The following is a 19,388-nucleotide window of genomic DNA, read 5'->3' as shown; positions in this document are numbered from 1 at the left end:
GATTTGCTTGTTTTGGAATATATGCTGCTTTTGAAGATCTCTTCATACTTTAGAAACAAAAAGAAAAAAGAAAGCCAAATAAAGCTGGAATGAGGTGACAAAATATCGATACTTTTCACTTTTGTTTTATGAGTGGCCCCATGGATTTTGGACAGAAATTTTTAATGGAAAGAGTACATAACAGTCATATATATCATAGAGATGAACCTATCCACGTTAAAGAAATTCAACTTACAACCTTAAAAGGATATGTGTTCTTAATGGTTAATTGAAGCATATAGTTCAGATGTGTTCGTTGTTTGTTGTTGCAGCCCTTCCACTTGCTTACTATTTATGATCCATTTTCTGAAGCTAAAATTGCTTGAGAGTTTTGTATATATGCATGTGTTAACAAGGAAAGTGCATATTTCAGGTAAACACACAAAATTTAAGTTTCATCATTATTCATCTTTCCCCTTTGAACAGAACAATAATTTAAATTGGTCTTAATTTATCTGACACTAGCTTGTGGTCATGTGTAACCTTGACGATGTCAGGATAATTTGTAGATTCTTTGGGCATCAGATCGAGCATGACCTAGTTATTATTTAAGTTTATTGGTACATATGCACTGGCTCGTGGTCGATTTGATATTCGAGACTTTGACCTTTTCTTTTGAGATGCATGTTATCCCATCTTGTCTTTCGTTTTTCCTTAAACTTTGGTTTTCCTTGAAATAACCCTAACAAATTAATAAAAAATATTTTTTTAAACCGTAATTCAACTAGTTAAGAGATTGAATCTCAAAGCTTCACACATTTTGAATTGAAAAATGTAGGAAAACAAGGAGTTTTTTTTTAAAATAAAAGAGAGAGAGAGAGAGAGAGAGAGAAAGATAAAGAAATCAAGAGCGTTCGATCAATAAGTTGAATAGCTAAAAGAACTTGAATCTTTATAAATGATCATATTGCAATTCTTAAATACAGTTGTGAAAATATACGTACAAATCAAATATATTTTGTATACTTGCCATCCAATCAAAATGGATATTGAAAAATAGGTGAATACTATGAACACGCACAATTACACACTAAAGAAAGCACAAAAGTAACAAAGGCAGCACTGACGCACGAAGTTGTTAACCTAGTTCAATGCGACAACAGCTATGTCTAGGAGGTTATACGTCTGGATAAAAGATAATCCTTAATAGAAAAAGAGTTTTATATGTACGTAATAAAAACAGTTAAATATAATGTTTAAGAAGTACATAACTTTTCACACAAGAACAAACATATATAAAAACCTTACCATATTTTGAGGATGAGTTCGAAATGGTTAAATCACTTTGGTTAGATTCAAAATCACTCGTAAAATATTTTTAATTGTTGAATGATTAAAGATATTGAACAAGCCTTTTGAAAAACGTTTCCTTTTTAGAAGGACAAGAAAAGAGAGAAAAGGTTTATGATAGATCTCAAGGTCTCCCACCAAACACTATTGATATCTATTCTTTTCACAAACATATATTTCCTAACATATTAAGGCCCCCCACTTGTATATGTATGTATTGATACATTTAATATTATAAACTTCTTAAATTTGCACTTGCATTTCTTTTTCTTTTAAAAGAAAGTTGTATTCATATTATTTAACTCAATAAATCAAATGTAACTCTAAGACTATAAAATTTATATATCATTTAGGTTATCGTTGTTGTTTGATTATAACCTTATAATTATTGAACTAAAAAATTTAAACGATCTTGATAATGACGAAACAATATCTAGACTTTAGTATAGCTCAAACTTAAAAGTTAAAGAATTATTTTTTTTTACCTAACGATTTGTAGTTAAGTATGCAACTTAGGTTCTATGTTATAGATTCTTGTGTTAGGTACATATTAGTTTTATATCATTTTTTTTCATCTTTAAGTGAATTATATATCTAAGATGTTTCAAACAAAGGCCGAAAGTCTACGACGGGTTTGCTCAAGCCTAAGGGAAATCGAGAGTTAGCATGGAGAAACAAGCGTCACAAAAGGGAAAAAGATCATCAAAGCCTTGGGTTATGGGTTGATCAACTATGAACTAGTGATCAATATACCAATAAAAAAAATAATTAAGCTACACTCGGTCTGGTACCCTATAACGCGAACCATCAGAATCTACCTTGAAATTGTCAAAATTACATGTAACCACGGATTATTGTCAGAGAGAGTGTATTATTATAAATAGCTTCGTTTGATGACTCAAAAAGAAAAAAACACGTAAATCTTTGATGTACTAAGTTAGACATTAGAGTATAATAGGAAAGCTGGAGAGAGTATATAAGTGTGAAAATAAATTATATCGAAGAAAAGTAGAAGTATAAAAGAAGAAAGCTACACACAAATTCTCCAAAATAAAATAACTATAATAGGAGAATTTAATATTGGTTATGTGAAATGGGAATCTAGACTATAACTATACATATATATATATATGTGCATGCCATCACGATTGTTGGGGAGATAATTTCAACTTGCCTTCTTCTTAATAGCTGGCGCCTTCTTTATATCCCCCGACAATCGTGTTCTGAAAACGCGTTCATTCTTCTTCTCTATATTATTTCTATTTCTTTCTTTTCTTTTTTAATTTCCTTCCCCATACTTAACATAATATTATTTCCTAAATACTTTTTTAAATATATCATTCCATTTTAGATTTTGTCCTTTCAACTAGTTTTTTTAAGTCTAATGAAACCCATACAAATAATAACAATAATTTTCATATAACAAAATACACCACATCTGAATTAAAATTTTTTAACTTGTAGAATTAATTTTAAAATTTATTGAAAGCATATAAATAAAATTAATTAAAATGTAATAAAGTATGAAGTTTTGGGATATTCTAACTTTAAAAAATATATAAAGATATTTTAAATAATCGTGACAATATAAAGATATTATTTTGTGTGTGTGTGTGTGTGTGTTAAAGAAATAATTTTGTACATTCTTTTATTTCATCAAATATGCATGTTGTTTATATTTTAATTGATGAATTATGTACTCATAAAATTTGTGTGGACAAAATCTTCTTGGATTATTCGATTAGAAAACTCAACAATGGGGATTATTATTGGAATTATATATATATATATATATATATATATATATATATATATATAATGTTTGTGAATGGCCAATTTAAACATATATATAAATATATCAATAAACTATATAAATATAGTTTATTGAAATAAAACAATTTCAAAATTATTTAATACTTCCCCAATTATTGAACTAAAAAAATCCATCAACTTTTTCCATTTTCTTGGTCGTGTTCTTGATTCAGATTGTAATTATGTTTTTTTAGTGTAAACAGAGGTAGAAAGTTTTGAGTCAGATCTCTTGATTCTTACATACACTACTGATACCAATTGAATTAAGCAAGATAGAGGATAAGAGTTCATAAAACTAATGAAGTTATCCATAATAAAATAATTATTATAAAAGTAGAGTTTAAATTTACACCAAAGACACGCCTGCGAACTTTAGATTAGGTTTTCTTACATTTTAACAATACTAAAAATCCACGATTTCATTACACATAAAGTTGTCTAGGGTTTCAAATAGATCGTCTCAAATTTTGTGTACCATAGGTCTATATGAATTAATATTTATACCAAGACACAAATATACAAAATTTATAAACTTGAAATTTCTGGCTCTAGTAATAGACGAAAAGTGAATATTTAATAAAGAATTATGATTAAATTTTAAAATCATAGAGACCAAATTAAAATAAAACTAAAATCTAGGATGTAAAATTGTTATATTTTGAAACGTCATAAGAATTAAATTAAAACCAAACTCGAAACTTAAAAGACAAAATGTCATACCCTCACCCTAGCACTCTCTATGGCTTAAGGTAGAGGTGTGAAGCTAGCACATGTTGACTCTTCTCACCGCATTTACCGATCACCCAGACTTGACTAACTTGCTTAGCAAAACACTCTAAAAAGTTTAATAAATACTTTAAACTTAAAATGGCGGAAAACTTACTTTAAGCTTAGAATTTTGATAATAAACAAAACTATAGAAGATGTTTTTAGGGATTATGATACAACACAACTCAACTGAATTTGATAACTAAAAACATAATACAAGCCCTCTACGGACAAGGACAAGCTATGTCTTATTGGACAAATTGGCTAACTAGCGATAGTAGGCTAAGCTCCAAGATCTCGATCACTACCTGGAAAATGAAAATATTTTGATAAAATGATTTGAAAAACTCAGTTAGCAACGACGTAGTAGAATTCAATCAATACTAACAACAATAATTTTTTTTTTAACTAACTCAATTGCAGTAGAATTTAATTAATATCAACAAGGCTAAACTATCTGAAACTAGACACGTCGTAGTAGAATTTAATCTCTATACTATCAAAGGTCTTCACTGAAGTGGAATTTTTCGTTGCATCGAGTGGAAATTTATGTATATGCATATGGTAAATCTCATGCTTGGTCGAAATCCCTTTAAAAATCATGTTTTGCTTTATTTATAGTAAATCTTAGAAAAACCAGTGAAAACATGCTTAATATTTCATGCTTGAATCTTGATAACAAAACTTAGCTCTTCTTAAACACTTTGCCAAACCTCATTCTTTGTAAGATACTGTTATTAGATGTTTGCTTATTTTATCCAACTCCTGCTTGCTTCCAAATTGTTTCTTAAACATGCTTTTGCCTAAATTTATGTTAGAATACTTAACTAAATCTTCATGCTAGCTTTTGAACTCATTGTAAAACAAAACAATCACTCTTGATAGTAAAACATGTTTAATAATTCGATAGCTTGCTTTTAATACTTTACTAAATCTCATGCAAAACATAGTGTAAATAAACCATATTGGTAAATCGATGCTCAATTAACTCGAATATTACTTTATAACACTTTTGCTAGAAATTCGTGCTTTAAATAAGAACTTGAAATCATTTTGTCACCTACAAGTTTTGACCTAAATCTCCTTAAAACTTGTAGGACTAATTAATCATCTTGATCTTGAAAAATATCAATTTTAACTAAACATGCCAAAAATGATACTTTGGTGTCATCGACACTACCCATGTCCATGACTAGCTAATGGGCATGGTCATTGACACTTAAACTTTCTCTCCCTCCAATGTTTTCGATGACTTCATCTGCCTTCCACCTACCATTACCACACGTTTGCGATCAACTCGGGCCTCCGACAACCACCTTCGATGAAGACCATTTTGTTAGAGTTTTTATTATTAATGTAATAAAAAGAAACGTCCCATTTTGAAATTTAAATCTCTAACGTATGGGTGAAAAAGAGAGTAAGGATAATAGTAAAACCCTTTTGGTATCAATTCAGTCTTCTTGGCTCTCTCTCCCTCTTCTTTCCCACATCACAACTCACTCACTAACACACAAACACTTCAAATTCAAAAAATCAAATTTCAAAAAATCAAATTTCGAAAACTTCTTCCCTCTTCCCCTCTCTCTCTTTCTCTCTCTCTTTTCGCCAACGAAACCATTCACAGTGAAAACCCTAATTCTTCATTTCATCTGGCACTTCCAAATCAATTTCCGCCATGACCGCCGTCCCTCCTCCCGCTGCTGGCCGGGAGCTTTCAAATCCTCCCTCCGACGGCATTTCCAATCTCCGCTTCTCCAATCACAGTGATCACTTACTTGTTTCCTCTTGGGACAAGGTATATAACTTACTTTTTTTTTTTTTAAACTCTTTCTCTATTTCCTCTTCTTCTCAACTTATCTTTACTTTTCTTCCTTCCTAGACTGTGCGCTTGTACGATGCTAGCGCCAACGTCCTCCGCGGTGAGTTCGTACACGGTGGTCCTGTTCTCGATTGTTGTTTCCACGATGATTCTTCTGGATTTAGTGTTAGTGTTGACAACACTGTCAGGAGGTGAGTGTTTCTGTAATTTTGTTTTCTCTCTTCCCAAATCTTGCGGATTTTTTTTTTTTTTTTTTTTTTTTTTAATTTTTTAAACTAGCTTCGTTTTGCTTTCATTGCTTCAGACTTGTTTTTAACCATAACAAGGAGGATATATTAGGGAGGCATGATGCACCTGTGCGGTGCGTTGAGTATTCTTACGCGGCAGGTATATCTTTGTTGAGGGTTTTCTTTTTAATCGAGTGTTCTCAATTTTTATTTTCTGAAGGAAGATAGGAATTCTGTTTCATTAGTCATTTGGGAAGTTTATTACATTGCATGAGAGTTGTGTATGTTGATTTGGTAGGGTTCCAAAATAGTAAGTGAGGGTCAAATTAAAACTTGTCACGACCGAGAACAAAGTTACGTTAGAGTGGCGCCAGTTGAGTTGATGGATCATTTCTTATATGTAAGCGCACAGAAGATTTCAAAAATTAATCATTTTCTATCTTATTCGAATGGGAGTGAAGGGAAAGGTCAACTTTTTGTATCAATGGAAAATCTAGTGATGATTTGACTAAGTTGTTTTCATTCACCTTATACGGATGAAATTCATGGAGGAATCCATAGACTCAGAGTCTTTTTATCTTCCCTTGTGAAACATGGTTATTTTTAAAATACTGTGCATACTAGCTTCTCAATAAACGTGCGTTCAGTTGAAAATGAAAGAGGCAGGGATTTGTGGTGATCATTGTTGTTTTTGGATGATAGAGTTATATACTCTTTAGGGTCTAAAATTTGAATTTAATTGACTGGTGCAAAATACGAGTTGAACTATTGTTTATGTGGTTTTTTTCCCTCTAAAAAAAGAAAGATGAACAATTCTCTCACATTCGCTGAACTATGGTGCCAAACTTCTTTTCAAGAAAATATCCGCTACACTGCATTTTAGATATCAGCTATTTATTGTTGTTATCTTAATGCTGGAAATTTGACAACGTAGGTCAATGGTTTTCCAGGGCAATTAATTACTGGCAGTTGGGATAAAACACTGAAGTGTTGGGATCCTAGAGGAGCAAGTGGGCAGGAACATACTCTCGTTGGAACATATCCTCAGCCTGAACGTGTTTACTCACTTTCTCTTGTGGGTAACCGTTTAGTTGTAGCAACTGCTGGAAGGCATGTTAATGTATATGACTTGAGAAACATGTCTCAACCCGAGCAAAGGAGGGAATCCTCGTTGAAATATCAGACTCGATGTGTGCGTTGTTATCCAAATGGAACCGGTAATTATCTAACCTTCGAAATGAAATTGTTGATTAATGAACCATTTTTCTTCTTGTTAAATGGCCATGTAATTCTCTGTGTTGTTTGCATGTGTGTAGTTTTGGTTGAACCTCCTATTACATTCTCTGTTCCCTTACTACCTAATGCGTACTGAAACAGGTTTCTAGTTGCATTGTTTGAATTTTGAGGGTAGCACCTAGAATCTTTTTTTAAGGGGAGATGTTTCATTTATAAGGCCTCATTCTACTATGATTTTTATTAAATTAAAACCAAGCCGTACCTAATCAATATCATGGCTTTGGTACTGCAATTATGAATTTATAATATCTCTTTCGTGAATGCAGGCTATGCTCTTAGTTCAGTTGAAGGACGAGTTGCTATGGAATTTTTTGATCCCTCAGAGGCTAGTCAAGCCAAAAAGTACGTGTTAGTTAAAATATAACAAGAGTAGACTTAAATTGTATCTTTTATTCTGTTATATTTGATGCCCTCTATGTAATATCCAATATTTTGAATTCCTTACATCTTCTATATGCTTGAGGGGAATGATATCCAGAGATTTTGATATATTTTTCTTTCCTTGTCCCAGCTCAGATTTGCTATCAGCTTTTTTTTCTTTATCAATAGTCTTTGAGCTGTAATTCTTTGTCTGTGATTTTGCCTTTTTATAGGTACGCGTTCAAATGTCACAGAAAATCAGAGGCTGGAAGGGACATAGTCTATCCAGTCAATGCCATTGCATTCCATCCTATGTGAGTTCTCTTTTTAGTAATTGATTGAGTGAGCATGTATCGGCACTATATTGCACTAAGAGTGTGCTGGTGCAATGTAGCATAGGTGTTGTGGTTTTGGTCTTCACTCCCTTATTCAATGAAAGTGTTTCTTAGAAAAGGGGCAAACATTGTCACATTTAGTTTATGTTGCTACATATTTTGACTAGGTAATAATTTTACTATGTTAGTCATGTGCTTGCAATTAATGGATTGTATGCCAAAGAAGTTTTAACACAAAGAACCTTTTACCTTGCTACCATATTTTGATCAATGATCTGTTTGGTATCTGTTATTTCGATGTTGCAGCTACGGTACTTTTGCTACTGGAGGTTGTGATGGGTACGTAAATGTTTGGGATGGGAACAATAAGAAGAGGCTTTATCAGGCAAGATTTTTTCACCATGAGCTAATATTTTTGCTTCTGTCCACAACCAGTACGTTTCTTAAAATTTCTCCTTTTATTACTCCACCTTTCAGTATTCAAAATATCCAACAAGTATTGCAGCACTGTCATTTAGTAGAGATGGGCGGCTGTTAGCTGTAGCATCAAGTTACACATTTGAAGAGGGAGATAAACCGTATGTTCTCTCTATCTTTGACATTCCCATACACTAATGCATCTAACAACTTTCTCATCACTCTTTGCATTTTTTTTTTATTTTGTAGCCATGAGCCCGATGCCATATATGTCCGCAGTGTAAATGAAATAGAAGTTAAGCCAAAGCCTAAAGTATACCCCAATCCTTCTACATGATTAACATCACAGAAACCTCCCCTGTGATCCATGCTTGTCGTTTTTAGCCCTCTGTTGGTTTTCATGCTAGAGTTACTTGATGGTGGTTTAGAGCCAGGGTCCCAGGTGACTTGCAGATTGCGCGGTTAGCATCATACAAAAGAGTCCACGAGACATGCTTCTTTATTTTTATATTTTCTTTCTTTGAAAACTTCTGTTTTGTATTCCTGGCGAGATGAGAGAAGCATAGCCTTGAATTTTGGGATGTACCCATCAGTAGTTTGCTTAATGTGTACAGATGCTGTGCTTCTATAAACTTTCCTCAATTATTGTCAAGGATATGGATAAAACACTTACATTTTTCATATATTTTTGCCCTTCCAACAAGTTTTCTTGATTTAGCCTAACCTGTTTGTGAACTTCAGTTCACAAAGAACCTAACAGAAAAACAGATTTTCATGGTGTGTTGAATGGGTGGTTCAATCATATTCCTTGAAAATAAATTAGATAATATTCAAACCTTTGGTCCTTAATCCATCATATTAAGTTATATTTTGGTACGTAAATTATTTTGTTCAATACTGAAGTTTGTTTTATATAACCATTTAATGTAGACCTAATTTGGCTTGTTGGATTATTGGGTAGACAAATGGTTGAAAGTTTAGAGACCATAATTAGACATTGGTTTTGTTTTTTTTATGAAATGGTAAGAACCTTGAGAAGTTTGAAAATAGAATAATATGCATTGAAGTCTAAGAAAAACTTGTTTAGTAAGTTATTTGATTCTAATTTAAATTGCATGATGAAAATTTGGAACCAATGCTGTAACTTGCCTTCTTGCTATTGATTCATGGTGGAAATTCCATCCAACCACTAAATTTAAGGAGAATATTACAAAGTTTAGGCTACCAAATACCCATGAATGATTCAGCTTTGTAGTGTTTGGTCTTGCTATCATTATTTGCTTTTTTCTCTCCTATAGATAGAGAGAGAAAGTGGAGGGTGTGTATTGGGTGAAGATTTAAGCAAGAATGGGGCCAAGAAGCTTTTCAAGCATGCAAAGACATCATACCATGGCAATAATTGGGCAAAATCCAAAAGGTCCGCATAGATTTTTTTTTCTTCCTCTTTTTGCATGGTTTCTCATATCTTCCATTTCTATGGTTTAAGCATTCTGACACACACAAAGTGACATATTTTGGTTTCTAATTAAATTTGCACAGACAAAATGCTTCCCTTCCCAACCCCACTTTGTTATTACGAATTCCCTTTCGCTACCTTAAAAAAGCAAACAATCAAACAATATAATCACTTTCCTTTTCTACTTATCTTGTCCCAAATTTGCCGTATCCCAGTCCCCTAGATATTTCAAACATCTGTTGCCAAGTTCCCTCCTTTCCTTTGCATCTTGTGCACTTCCACTTTCCCAGGAAACAAACAAACTCATGAGAAATCTGGACAATTTCATAACGATCAAAGGTTTTTCAAGTACCATGGAATCCTTGAAAACTCCTCCACCCACTTTTCAAGCAAAATTGATCACTCACATTTGTAGTGCAACTAAGATGTCCTAAGTTCAATCATGGTGACCACTTATCTAAGATTTAATATCCTAATCCAACATGTTTCTTTGACACTTAAATTTTTTTGTAGGAATATTGGCTGGGGCTCTCACAAATATAGTGCAAGTGAATTTAGTTGATTGATCATAGCTAGAAAAAGTAAATAGAAATGAAATGACGGGTGCTTAGATCACTAATTATTTGGAATCTCAAAAACTTGTTCTTCTGATTAAATCCGTGATGGGATTTATGAAGTGTTTCTTTTTTCTCCTTGTAAAGTATAGTATATAATACTACTAAAAAATGAACTTCGAGTACAACCATTGATGGTATGGCTTTAATAATATTGATTAGCTCATGTGATTGTTGTGGATCATGTAGTGAACATACCACACACTCAATGGCTGTCATGATTCAGTGAAGTTGTGGGTTTCAGAAATTTGTGTTAAATATGTAGGCAAATGCATTATTAGAAGTACACTATAAATGTCAATTTTGTTGCAGCCTTAGGAATTAGTGGCCATGTGCTTTTTGTTATGAAATCGAAGTTGAAATTATATATGTATATAATATATGGAAAAAAGTACTGACTTTGATAAAAATTAAAGAAGAATATTTTGGATTTGAAGCTCCCAATTGATCTGAGATTATTGTTAAGTTGTCTCCCATGAATTTGCCTCATTTACACTGATTTTGTAGTGCCAGACAATGAAGAAGAAGTACTTGTAGATGTGATTCCCCTTGAAATAAGGGATTGATTAATTTCAGCCACTAGATGGAGTTGGATACCCAACTTTTTCATTAATTATTTTCTTTTTGGATTATGTTTTCTTTTTTTTATATCAATTATTATTCATGCTGTTATTTCTTTAGCTAGGTTTTAAAAAGTTTCAAATTTTAAGTCCTAGTTTACCATGAATAGATTAGGTTTGAAAAATAAACATAAAGTAATTAGTGACAAAGGGTCATGGTTGTAGTAGTTTGGAAGGAAGTCTCCTAAATGTATCAAAGAATAAGAATGGTAAATTTGTAGATGACGATGAATGGCTGTTCTGATCACATGGCATAGATTACACAGATCTTATTAATTGAACTAATTAAGTGGGAAAACCATTAATAAAAGATTGACTCATTGCTAACCACCAAACCAACGGTTATGAATGTGAAGAGTTATATTAAAAATTCAAACTCCTTCAATGCATCTTTTAAAATTGAAATAACCCCATCAGGAGAATAAAAAATAATCTGCCTTGTTGAGGTTTAAAAATCTCTTAAAATACATGTTTTATGTCCGTTGAATTATACGTTTGTGTTTGACGAATCAAGTGGGTTGAAAAAATATCGTTTTCTTTGTTTTTTCTCTCCTAGATTTCAACGATGTACCTTACTCTTTGCCTACATGAAATCAACAATTTTCTTTTTGTTTAATTAGTCGGCTACACTAATTTGATTGATCAAAACGATTTGTGAACTAACGAGTTCATCTCCTTCAAAATCGACCCTAATCGTTTAATACTTACTCCATTGTTCATCACAAATAGATTATTTGAGAAACAAGGTTATAATAATAAGATATTCTTAAGAATATTCCAAAAGGTTTGATTAAAAAGAAAATATCCTTTTGTTTTGGTAACCCTAATTAAGGCGTTGACTATCTCTAGCCTCTCTCTATCTCATGAAAGAGTTCAAAGCAACAGAAGTTGAAACAAAATCTCCCTCTCTCTCTCTCTCTTTGAGTTTGAAGAGAGAGAGAGAGAGAGTTTGAAGAGGTGAAGGAATCTTTAGAGTTTAATATTTATTTTATAAAGATAACAATGTTTGTACAGTCAGCACCATGTGCTAATTAACCCTTTAAAATCTTTTGGGTTCCTCAATGAATTAACCTACATATGTTATGTTACTAACTCACCTCTTTCCTTTCAGTTTCCTTTTCTCTCTCTCTCTCTCTCTCTCTCTCTTTATATATATATATATATATATATATATGTGAATAAAATACTCACTCTCTCACTCTTCTTCTCTCTCTATCTGCTGATAAACAAATGTAAAAAAAGTTATTCACAAAGATTATGATGCCATAATTGAGACTCCTGTTTTCAGTTTGTTTTAGAAGATACGATTTTAAAGAAGGGGATTCAAGGATCTCACAAATGTAATAGTCACTTTCAAATCGAGTCAAAGCTGATAGCCGTCAATAAATAAATGTTTTTACATACAGTTGATCAAAGATACTTAAATGTATTTCAAGCAATATTTATATTTTGTGTATCTCTTTAAGTTGTCTTGCTATAGTTTATCATGTGACAAGTTTTTTATTTTTTTAATTAATATTTAAATTCATTTTGATGAGAGATGATTGAGTGTTAAATTTATAAAGAAAATGCATTCAAGTATTACTCTATCTATAGTTGAATTGAATTCTTATTTCAAATTATATATATTACATTCACGTATAATTTATTTTTCTATTTATTGTTTCAGTATAACAAACATGAGAAAATAAGGTTTTGAATTATCGACTACGAAAAGAAGGTATATCTATTACGATCAAGTTGAACTAACGTGGAAAGAAGCATTATCTACCCACAACCATTGATTTACCGTTGTATGTATTTGTAAACAATGTTAGATTAAACAACTCCTTCACCAATGGGCATTAGATAATTAAAAATAGGAACCTGTCATTTGGTATATGTTGATGTGGATGTAGAATAAGAATTACCATATTTGGTTAAATACAAGAAAATAGTCATCTTTCTTACTTATGTCTGCCATGTGTTCCTTATCTTAATACATAATGGCTTCAAATTTTCCTCTTTCTTTCCTTTTCTTGGGAAAGATGATAAATAAGAACAATTGAGAAAGTAAACAAATCTTCACCAAAAAAAAAAAAAAAAATCCAAATTTTCAATAATTTTTCTAAACTCTTTTCATTGTGGAGAGGTGAAAAGGAAAGAGAAATAAGAGAGAATTTTGTTGCAAAAGGACAATGAATTAAGCAACACCAAGCAAGGGGGGAAAATGAAGATTGTTGAAAATGCCTCATTATTAGTATTACCTCAAAAGTTGAATAATGTGTTACAAGACAAGTACTAGTACTAGCAGCAATTGTTTAAACAACATTGGTGTCCTTTCCTTTGTTCTCTATTGGGTTCTGAAATTGAAATTTTTTCCCTTAACCATTCTCTATTCTCAAAAGCTTCAACAGTTTCTTACTTCAGTGGTAAAAACCCGCCCAAAAGTGGTCATTTTAGGAGAGGGCTTGTTTGTTTTCTCGTTTGCTTCAAAATTGTGTTATGTTGTTTGCTTCTCTTGAAAGGTTTCATCTTTTTCAAGAGGTTTTGATTTTGTGGCTAAGAAAAAAGCACTATTTACATTGGCATTTGTAAATCGCAAATTGCCATTTTAGTATCTTTGGTTTACTTTATATTGGGTTCTGTTGTGATTTACACGGGGAGTTGCTTATGGGGAGGTTGTCTTCTTGTTTCCCATTTTGATTAAGAACCAATTTTTTCATGTGGGTTTATTGAGTTACAGACTATACATAATTAAAAACTTGATCTTGATGATTCTTGACCAAATATTTTAAGCTAGATTTTCCATATGATATGTATATATATTCTAGTAGATTCCTTGGATTTTCATAGCAATTTTTATGCAGATTTGGTTGTTGGGTAGTTGATGTTTGATTCATCGATACTGTTAAATCACATCTCTTTTTATGATATTGCTCATATTCTCTCATACTTTTTAACAAAATAAAAAAGAGAAGATACTTGTTGTCTACCGTTTTGGTGGTTTAATTTAACTGATACCAAGATGCTGTTTTTCTGGGTTATAGTAGTAGTAGTACCTATTGAAAGAAACCCCATCGGAACAAAATATTATATTATTAGATGATTTTGAAGTAAGAGTAGCAAAGCATAGAACAGCATTTGTTGGGTTTTGCAAATTGAAAGCTTTTAAAAAAGGGAAGGGATTTTAAAAAGAGGAGAAAAACAGAGGGACAGAGTTTAAATCAGAAATGAAAAAGAAGAAAGAGAGGAGGGTTTTGTGATTTGGAGAGTCAGATTTGCAAATTTTTTAGTGTTTTTTTGAAGTGTGTTGGCTATGTCTCCGCAGCTGACTTGCTGACCCGGGCTCCGTGGGCTTTGCCGCCGACCAAGGAAACAGCCACTTTCTCTTAAACCCTCTTCCCATTTAAGACCAATCTCTTTCTTTTTTTCTTCTTCTTTAAAAATTTCATTAACCCCATCTCCCCATTTCCTCATCTTTCTCTCTTACTAAGCTTTTCCTTTGGTTTTTCTCAAGATTCCCTCACAACCTTCTTTCAAATCCTCTTTTCTCATTCCTCTATGGTTCTTCATTGGGGATTTTGCTGTTTGCTGAAGTTTTGAGCTCATTTTTGGTGTTATTTGTTGTTTGAGTATTGAGGAAGAGCTTTTTTTTTTTTTTTTTTTTTTTTTTGGGGGTGATTGAGTAAACTTGAAGGTTATTTCTTGTTTGTCAAGATGAAGTTCATGAAACTTGGATCAAAACCTGATTGTTTTCAGACTGATGGGACCAATGTTAGGTGAGAGATCTCTTCTGCCTTCTTCATTTACTCTGATTCTCATTCTTATCATATTTTGTTTTGCTTTTTTGGCTTCTTGCATTTCAAGTTGTGGCAGTTTCATTGTAATGACATTTTACTTTGCTTCTTTTTTACTATTTTACACTGTAAACTCACTCCCACCTCGCCGGAAACCACCGGTTACCGGCCGTGAGTTGGGGGATCAACTAGATATTGCTGTTTTTACAAAAAATGGTCAAGTGGGAAAAAAGGGTGATTGTGAATATTGAAGCTTTGGTTTTGTCATTCACTTTTCTCTTTTTCAGAATAACTGGCAAAAGCTTTTTCAAGTTCATTTCCTTTTACTTCTTTCTATGATGGTTTATTGGTTAAATTTTTCACTTTTGCTCTCCCACCAAGTCACCCACTGGGTTCATGACTGGGGCTTCTGATTTTTTTTCTTTTTTTCTTTTTTGATGAATGGGTTTTAGTTATCTTTTGCTTTGATTGTGTGACAAGCCTAACTGCTTCTTGCTTTTCTAGTGTGAGACAGTCATCAAATTAAAATTAATATATGTATCTTTGCTTTTCCTTTCCCTTGCTCTTATTGGCTTTCATTTAGATGTAAACCTTTTCTTGATTCACAAGGAGGGTCCAAACCTCATTCAATGGATGCGTATTGCTACCAAACATGGTTTGATGTTGCAGGGTTAAGTATCGATTCATAGGATCTTCAGAAAGATAGGAATGTCTTAGGAAAAAGAACAGTGTAAATAAGTTAAAATTACTAATGTTTTCATAGGATAAAGCTAAATATATTAAACACAATTCAATTGATCAAATACTAACTCTTTTCTTACTTCAAAAAGAAATACTATTATAAGAATGTGACAAAGTGTTGAACAGTTATTCTTACCAAACCCGGCTAAAACTGTTTATAGATTATAGTTATGTTTTTCGACTGCTTCATCAGATTATAGACGCGCTGGAAAGAGAACATAGAGAATTGAGATTCCAGATTATATTTGAGAGAGCTACATAGCTCATTAATGCTCAAATGTCTATTACATATACATCAAGTTTCCAAGTAGAATTAGAAAGTTGCTTACACAACTACGAAACTATTGCCTACCATTCTTTGGGGAAGGGATCGCATCATATACGATGGAATTAAGTTCGAACGATTTTGAACTCAGTTGAATGACCACACATTAGAAAGATGCTTTGAAAAAGACCTGGAATCATGAGCGAAATAGCATATTTATATGCTGTGCCTCGAAAGGGTCGAGAACATGAATAGAGTAGTAGATAGATTCTGCATTTTAACCAAGATGGTATTGAATGTTCTTTTAACTCAAGAATCACCTTTTTATCTCTGTCTCTTGTGGGAACAATAAGAATCTTGTCACAATGGAATGCTGAATAATGGTTGTGCATGTTCTTTGGTGCAATTGTCTACATACACCTTTCTTCACTTCTTTTTAAAGCTTCATTGCACGAGAATTTTCTGTAGTGGATGGATGGTTCACTCTGATGTATTGTAATTACTTCATTTGGATTTGGATCAAATTTACTGCTAACTATTACTAGCATGTTTTTAAAGCTTAAACAAAGTGTGGCCGTTGCCCGTTGTACTAAGATTTTAGAATTAACATTAGAATCTTATATGGTAGAAATCAGAGTTAATAGGGAAGTGATATTCAAATGAAACAATCAGACTATTAAAAGAATTCACATTTATGTTGCAGGTATGTTGTCAGTGAATTAGCTACGGACATCACTGTTATCGTTGGGGATGTCAAGTTTTACCTCCACAAGGTATGCCACTTAATTGAATCGCTCCTATACGAAAGCGAACACCCAAAAGTTCAGCAGGCTAACATCTAATTTGACACATTATTATAATATGATTATCTTTATGTTCAAATCAAAATTAGTCAATGATAATGATTTACTACAATCTCTTTCGAAAGCTGGCTTCTTTTATGCATCTTGACATCTACTTATTCCTTACATATGGGTTAGTTGTACTGATAAATTGGTAATACCTGCTTTTTTGCAGTTTCCCCTTTTGTCAAAGAGTGCTCACTTGCAGAAGTTGGTCACTGGGGAGCACAATGATGAAATATACATTCCAGAGATCCCAGGCGGTTCTGCGGCATTTGAGATATGTGCCAAATTCTGTTACGGCATGACTGTTACTCTTAATGCTTATAATGTAGTTGCAGCTCGTTGTGCTGCTGAATACCTAGGAATGCATGAGACAATAGAAAAGGGAAACCTAACCTACAAAATTGATGTTTTCCTTAGTTCGAGTATCTTTCGTAGCTGGAAGGATTCAATCATTGTTCTACAGTCTACAAAAGCACTAATGCCATTATCTGAGGAACTGAAATTAGTTAGCAATTGCTTAGAATCTATTGCTGTGAAGGCCTCTGCTGATATTTCTAAAGTTGACTGGTCTTACACATATAACCGCAAGAAACTACCCGAGGAAAATGGGAACAATCCCAACTGGAATGGTGTCAGGAATCGTAGTGTGCCGAAAGACTGGTGGGTTGAGGATCTTTGTGAGCTAGAAATTGATGTATATAAGCGTGTCATAGTGAGTATAAAAAACAAAGGAATAGTCCCTAACGATGTGATTGGAGAAGCCTTGAAGGCTTATGCTTACCGCTATCTTCCAGGCTTTAGCAAAGGTGTGCTTCAATGTGGGGATCCGCTGAAGTATCAGTCGGCAGTGTCCACAATCGTCTGGCTGTTACCTGCTGAGAAAGGCAGTGTTTCCAGTAGTTTCTTGTCCAAATTGCTGAAAGCTTCCATTTTCCTAGCTTTTGGAGACGAGACAAAAGACGAGCTTGTTCGACAAATGGGACAGCAGCTAGAGGAGGCTTCAGTGAGTGATCTCTTGATCCGATCACCAGAAGGTGAAGCTATGACCTATGATGTTAATGCTGTACAGAAAATGGTGGAGGTGTTTCTGTTGCAAGATCATAATAGCGAGATCGAGTCACTTGAAGAGGGAAATGAGATCCAGGAGCCAAGAGGGCCAGGGATTTTGTCTGACGCTACTAAGTTAATGGTGGCAAAATTGATCGATGGTTACCTTGCTGAGGTTGCAAAGGATCCCAACCTACCATCTGTGAAGTTCATTGATCTTGCAGAAATGGTATCTGGCATCGCTCGACCTTCACATGACGGGCTCTATCGAGCCATAGACATGTATCTGAAGGTACCAGTTCCTTAACTTCAACCTACTTGTCTTTCCACCTTGCTCGAATCACATGTGCACTCAATTTAACATTGTTGGACTGATTTACAGGAACATCCAGGGATCGGCAAGAGCGACAAGAAGAGAATCTGCAAACTGATAGACTGCAAGAAACTATCTGCTGATGCATGCATTCATGCTGTACAAAATGAACGGCTTCCTCTACGTATGGTTGTGCAGGTATTATTTTTTGAGCAAGTCAGGGCCTCAGCATCATCTGGCTGCAGCACTCCCGACCTACCTAAAGCCATCAAGGATCTAACGAGTGGATCTCACAGCAGCTCAAGATCAGCCACGACGAACCCTGAAGAAGACTGGGATGCAGTCGCCATGGCTGAGGAGCTGAAGGCCCTCAAAGGGGAGCTAGCTTCCTTGAGGCTTGCTAATGGTAGAGGAAGTAGTGAAAGAAATGGAGATGGTAAAAATGGAATTGACAAAGCAGCTCTTAGTAAAATGAAAGGACTGCTCAAGTCAAAGAAGCTTTTCACAAAGCTATGGTCAAGCAAAGGAGGAGGATACGGCGAAAACAGCGGGTCAGATTCATCGGAGAGCCTTGGTTCTGCTAATCAGGAGGAAGCTAAGTCCACACCTTCAAGGAACAGAAGGCATTCAGTTTCTTAGGGAGGTTCCATTTTGGAGTGTTTAGTGAGTTGGGAAACTCATGAGTGGATAAAATGAGCAAGAATGAAGTATATATAGGTTAAGAGTCTGTAGTGTATATCAGTTATTGCAACATTATTACTATTGAAGGGCAGTCCCCAACCAAACAACAGCAAAAACAATAACAAAAAATGGAAAAAAAAAATTATATATTAAAAATATGAAATCTTTTTTCTTGTATGGGGGGTTATTTAAGTTAACTGAGATTCGTTTACAATGGTAAAATTCCATCAAAGATGGATGAGAATCATTCTCTAATATTGTTGAGGTGAATCAAATAAAGATTGTCTTGCCTTTGGGAGCATTTTGAATTAGCCTATTGCCCCTTTTGTCTCCCAAAGATGGTCATAGGTTAGGTTTTTTGGTTGCAAAGAATTTATTCAGAATTCTTAAATTTTTTTCGTTGCTCTAAAAAGAAAAAGGAAAACAAGGTCTTTGATCGGAAAAATCAGAAAAATATCCATTGGGATGCCAGCTTTTTGTCCATGTTATATGAACTTCTAACTCCTTCCAAAAAATTTAACAACATTCTAAAACGATAATTAAAGTTTAATTTAACCAAGTTTAATTTAACCCGTCAAATAACCATGTATAAAATAAAATAGTAAATATACAAATATATCAATGCAACACTTCTTTACTTTTAATAATTTTTAACTAAATA

The 19,388-nt window shown here is 33.4% G+C and overlaps 2 protein-coding genes across 3 annotated transcripts; both read left to right on the top strand.

Annotated features, from left to right (window-relative positions):
• The first annotated feature begins 5,340 nt into the window (after positions 1 to 5,340).
• LOC103494805 (mitotic checkpoint protein BUB3.2) lies at positions 5,341 to 9,046 on the top strand. Its single transcript, XM_008456167.3, has 9 exons — positions 5,341 to 5,704; positions 5,789 to 5,919; positions 6,033 to 6,115; positions 6,906 to 7,172; positions 7,518 to 7,593; positions 7,845 to 7,925; positions 8,253 to 8,331; positions 8,424 to 8,524; positions 8,613 to 9,046. Exons 1-9 carry the CDS (start codon positions 5,585 to 5,587, stop codon positions 8,698 to 8,700), a joined length of 1,026 nt encoding a protein of 341 aa, XP_008454389.1. The 5' UTR covers positions 5,341 to 5,584; the 3' UTR covers positions 8,701 to 9,046.
• A 4,357-nt stretch (positions 9,047 to 13,403) lies between these two features.
• Positions 13,404 to 18,904, top strand: LOC103494804 (BTB/POZ domain-containing protein NPY2). 2 transcript variants are annotated; one of them, XM_008456165.3, is made up of 4 exons: positions 13,404 to 14,814; positions 16,542 to 16,611; positions 16,856 to 18,025; positions 18,116 to 18,904. In XM_008456165.3, the coding sequence occupies exons 1-4, from the start codon at positions 14,753 to 14,755 to the stop codon at positions 18,683 to 18,685; spliced, it is 1,872 nt and encodes a 623-aa protein (XP_008454387.1). In that variant the 5' UTR covers positions 13,404 to 14,752; the 3' UTR covers positions 18,686 to 18,904. The 2 variants fall into 2 exon arrangements, with proteins under 2 accessions (XP_008454387.1, XP_050943423.1); XM_051087466.1 differs by lacking the exon at positions 13,404 to 14,814 and adding an exon at positions 16,299 to 16,333.
• Positions 18,905 to 19,388: the final 484 nt, after the last annotated feature.

The sequence above is a fragment of the Cucumis melo genome, chromosome 7, assembly GCF_025177605.1.
Source record: "Cucumis melo cultivar AY chromosome 7, USDA_Cmelo_AY_1.0, whole genome shotgun sequence".
NCBI classification, from domain to species: domain Eukaryota; kingdom Viridiplantae; phylum Streptophyta; class Magnoliopsida; order Cucurbitales; family Cucurbitaceae; genus Cucumis; species Cucumis melo.
This window is presented reverse-complemented; position numbering and strand designations above follow the sequence as displayed.

What these genes read in the sequence shown, in the direction of transcription:
- LOC103494804 (XM_008456165.3), top strand. Translation starts at nt 14,753, where the DNA reads ATGAAGTTCATGAAACTTGGATCAAAACCTGATTGTTTTCAGACTGAT. An exon ending in ACTGATGGGACCAATGTTAG is followed by an intron (nt 14,815 to 16,541) that starts GTGAGAGATCTC and finishes TTTATGTTGCAG; the next exon opens with GTATGTTGTCAGTGAATTAG. An exon ending in TCAAGTTTTACCTCCACAAG is followed by an intron (nt 16,612 to 16,855) that starts GTATGCCACTTA and finishes GCTTTTTTGCAG; the next exon opens with TTTCCCCTTTTGTCAAAGAG.
- LOC103494805 (XM_008456167.3), top strand. Translation starts at nt 5,585, where the DNA reads ATGACCGCCGTCCCTCCTCCCGCTGCTGGCCGGGAGCTTTCAAATCCT. An exon ending in TTGTTTCCTCTTGGGACAAG is followed by an intron (nt 5,705 to 5,788) that starts GTATATAACTTA and finishes CTTCCTTCCTAG; the next exon opens with ACTGTGCGCTTGTACGATGC. An exon ending in GCCATTGCATTCCATCCTAT is followed by an intron (nt 7,926 to 8,252) that starts GTGAGTTCTCTT and finishes TCGATGTTGCAG; the next exon opens with CTACGGTACTTTTGCTACTG.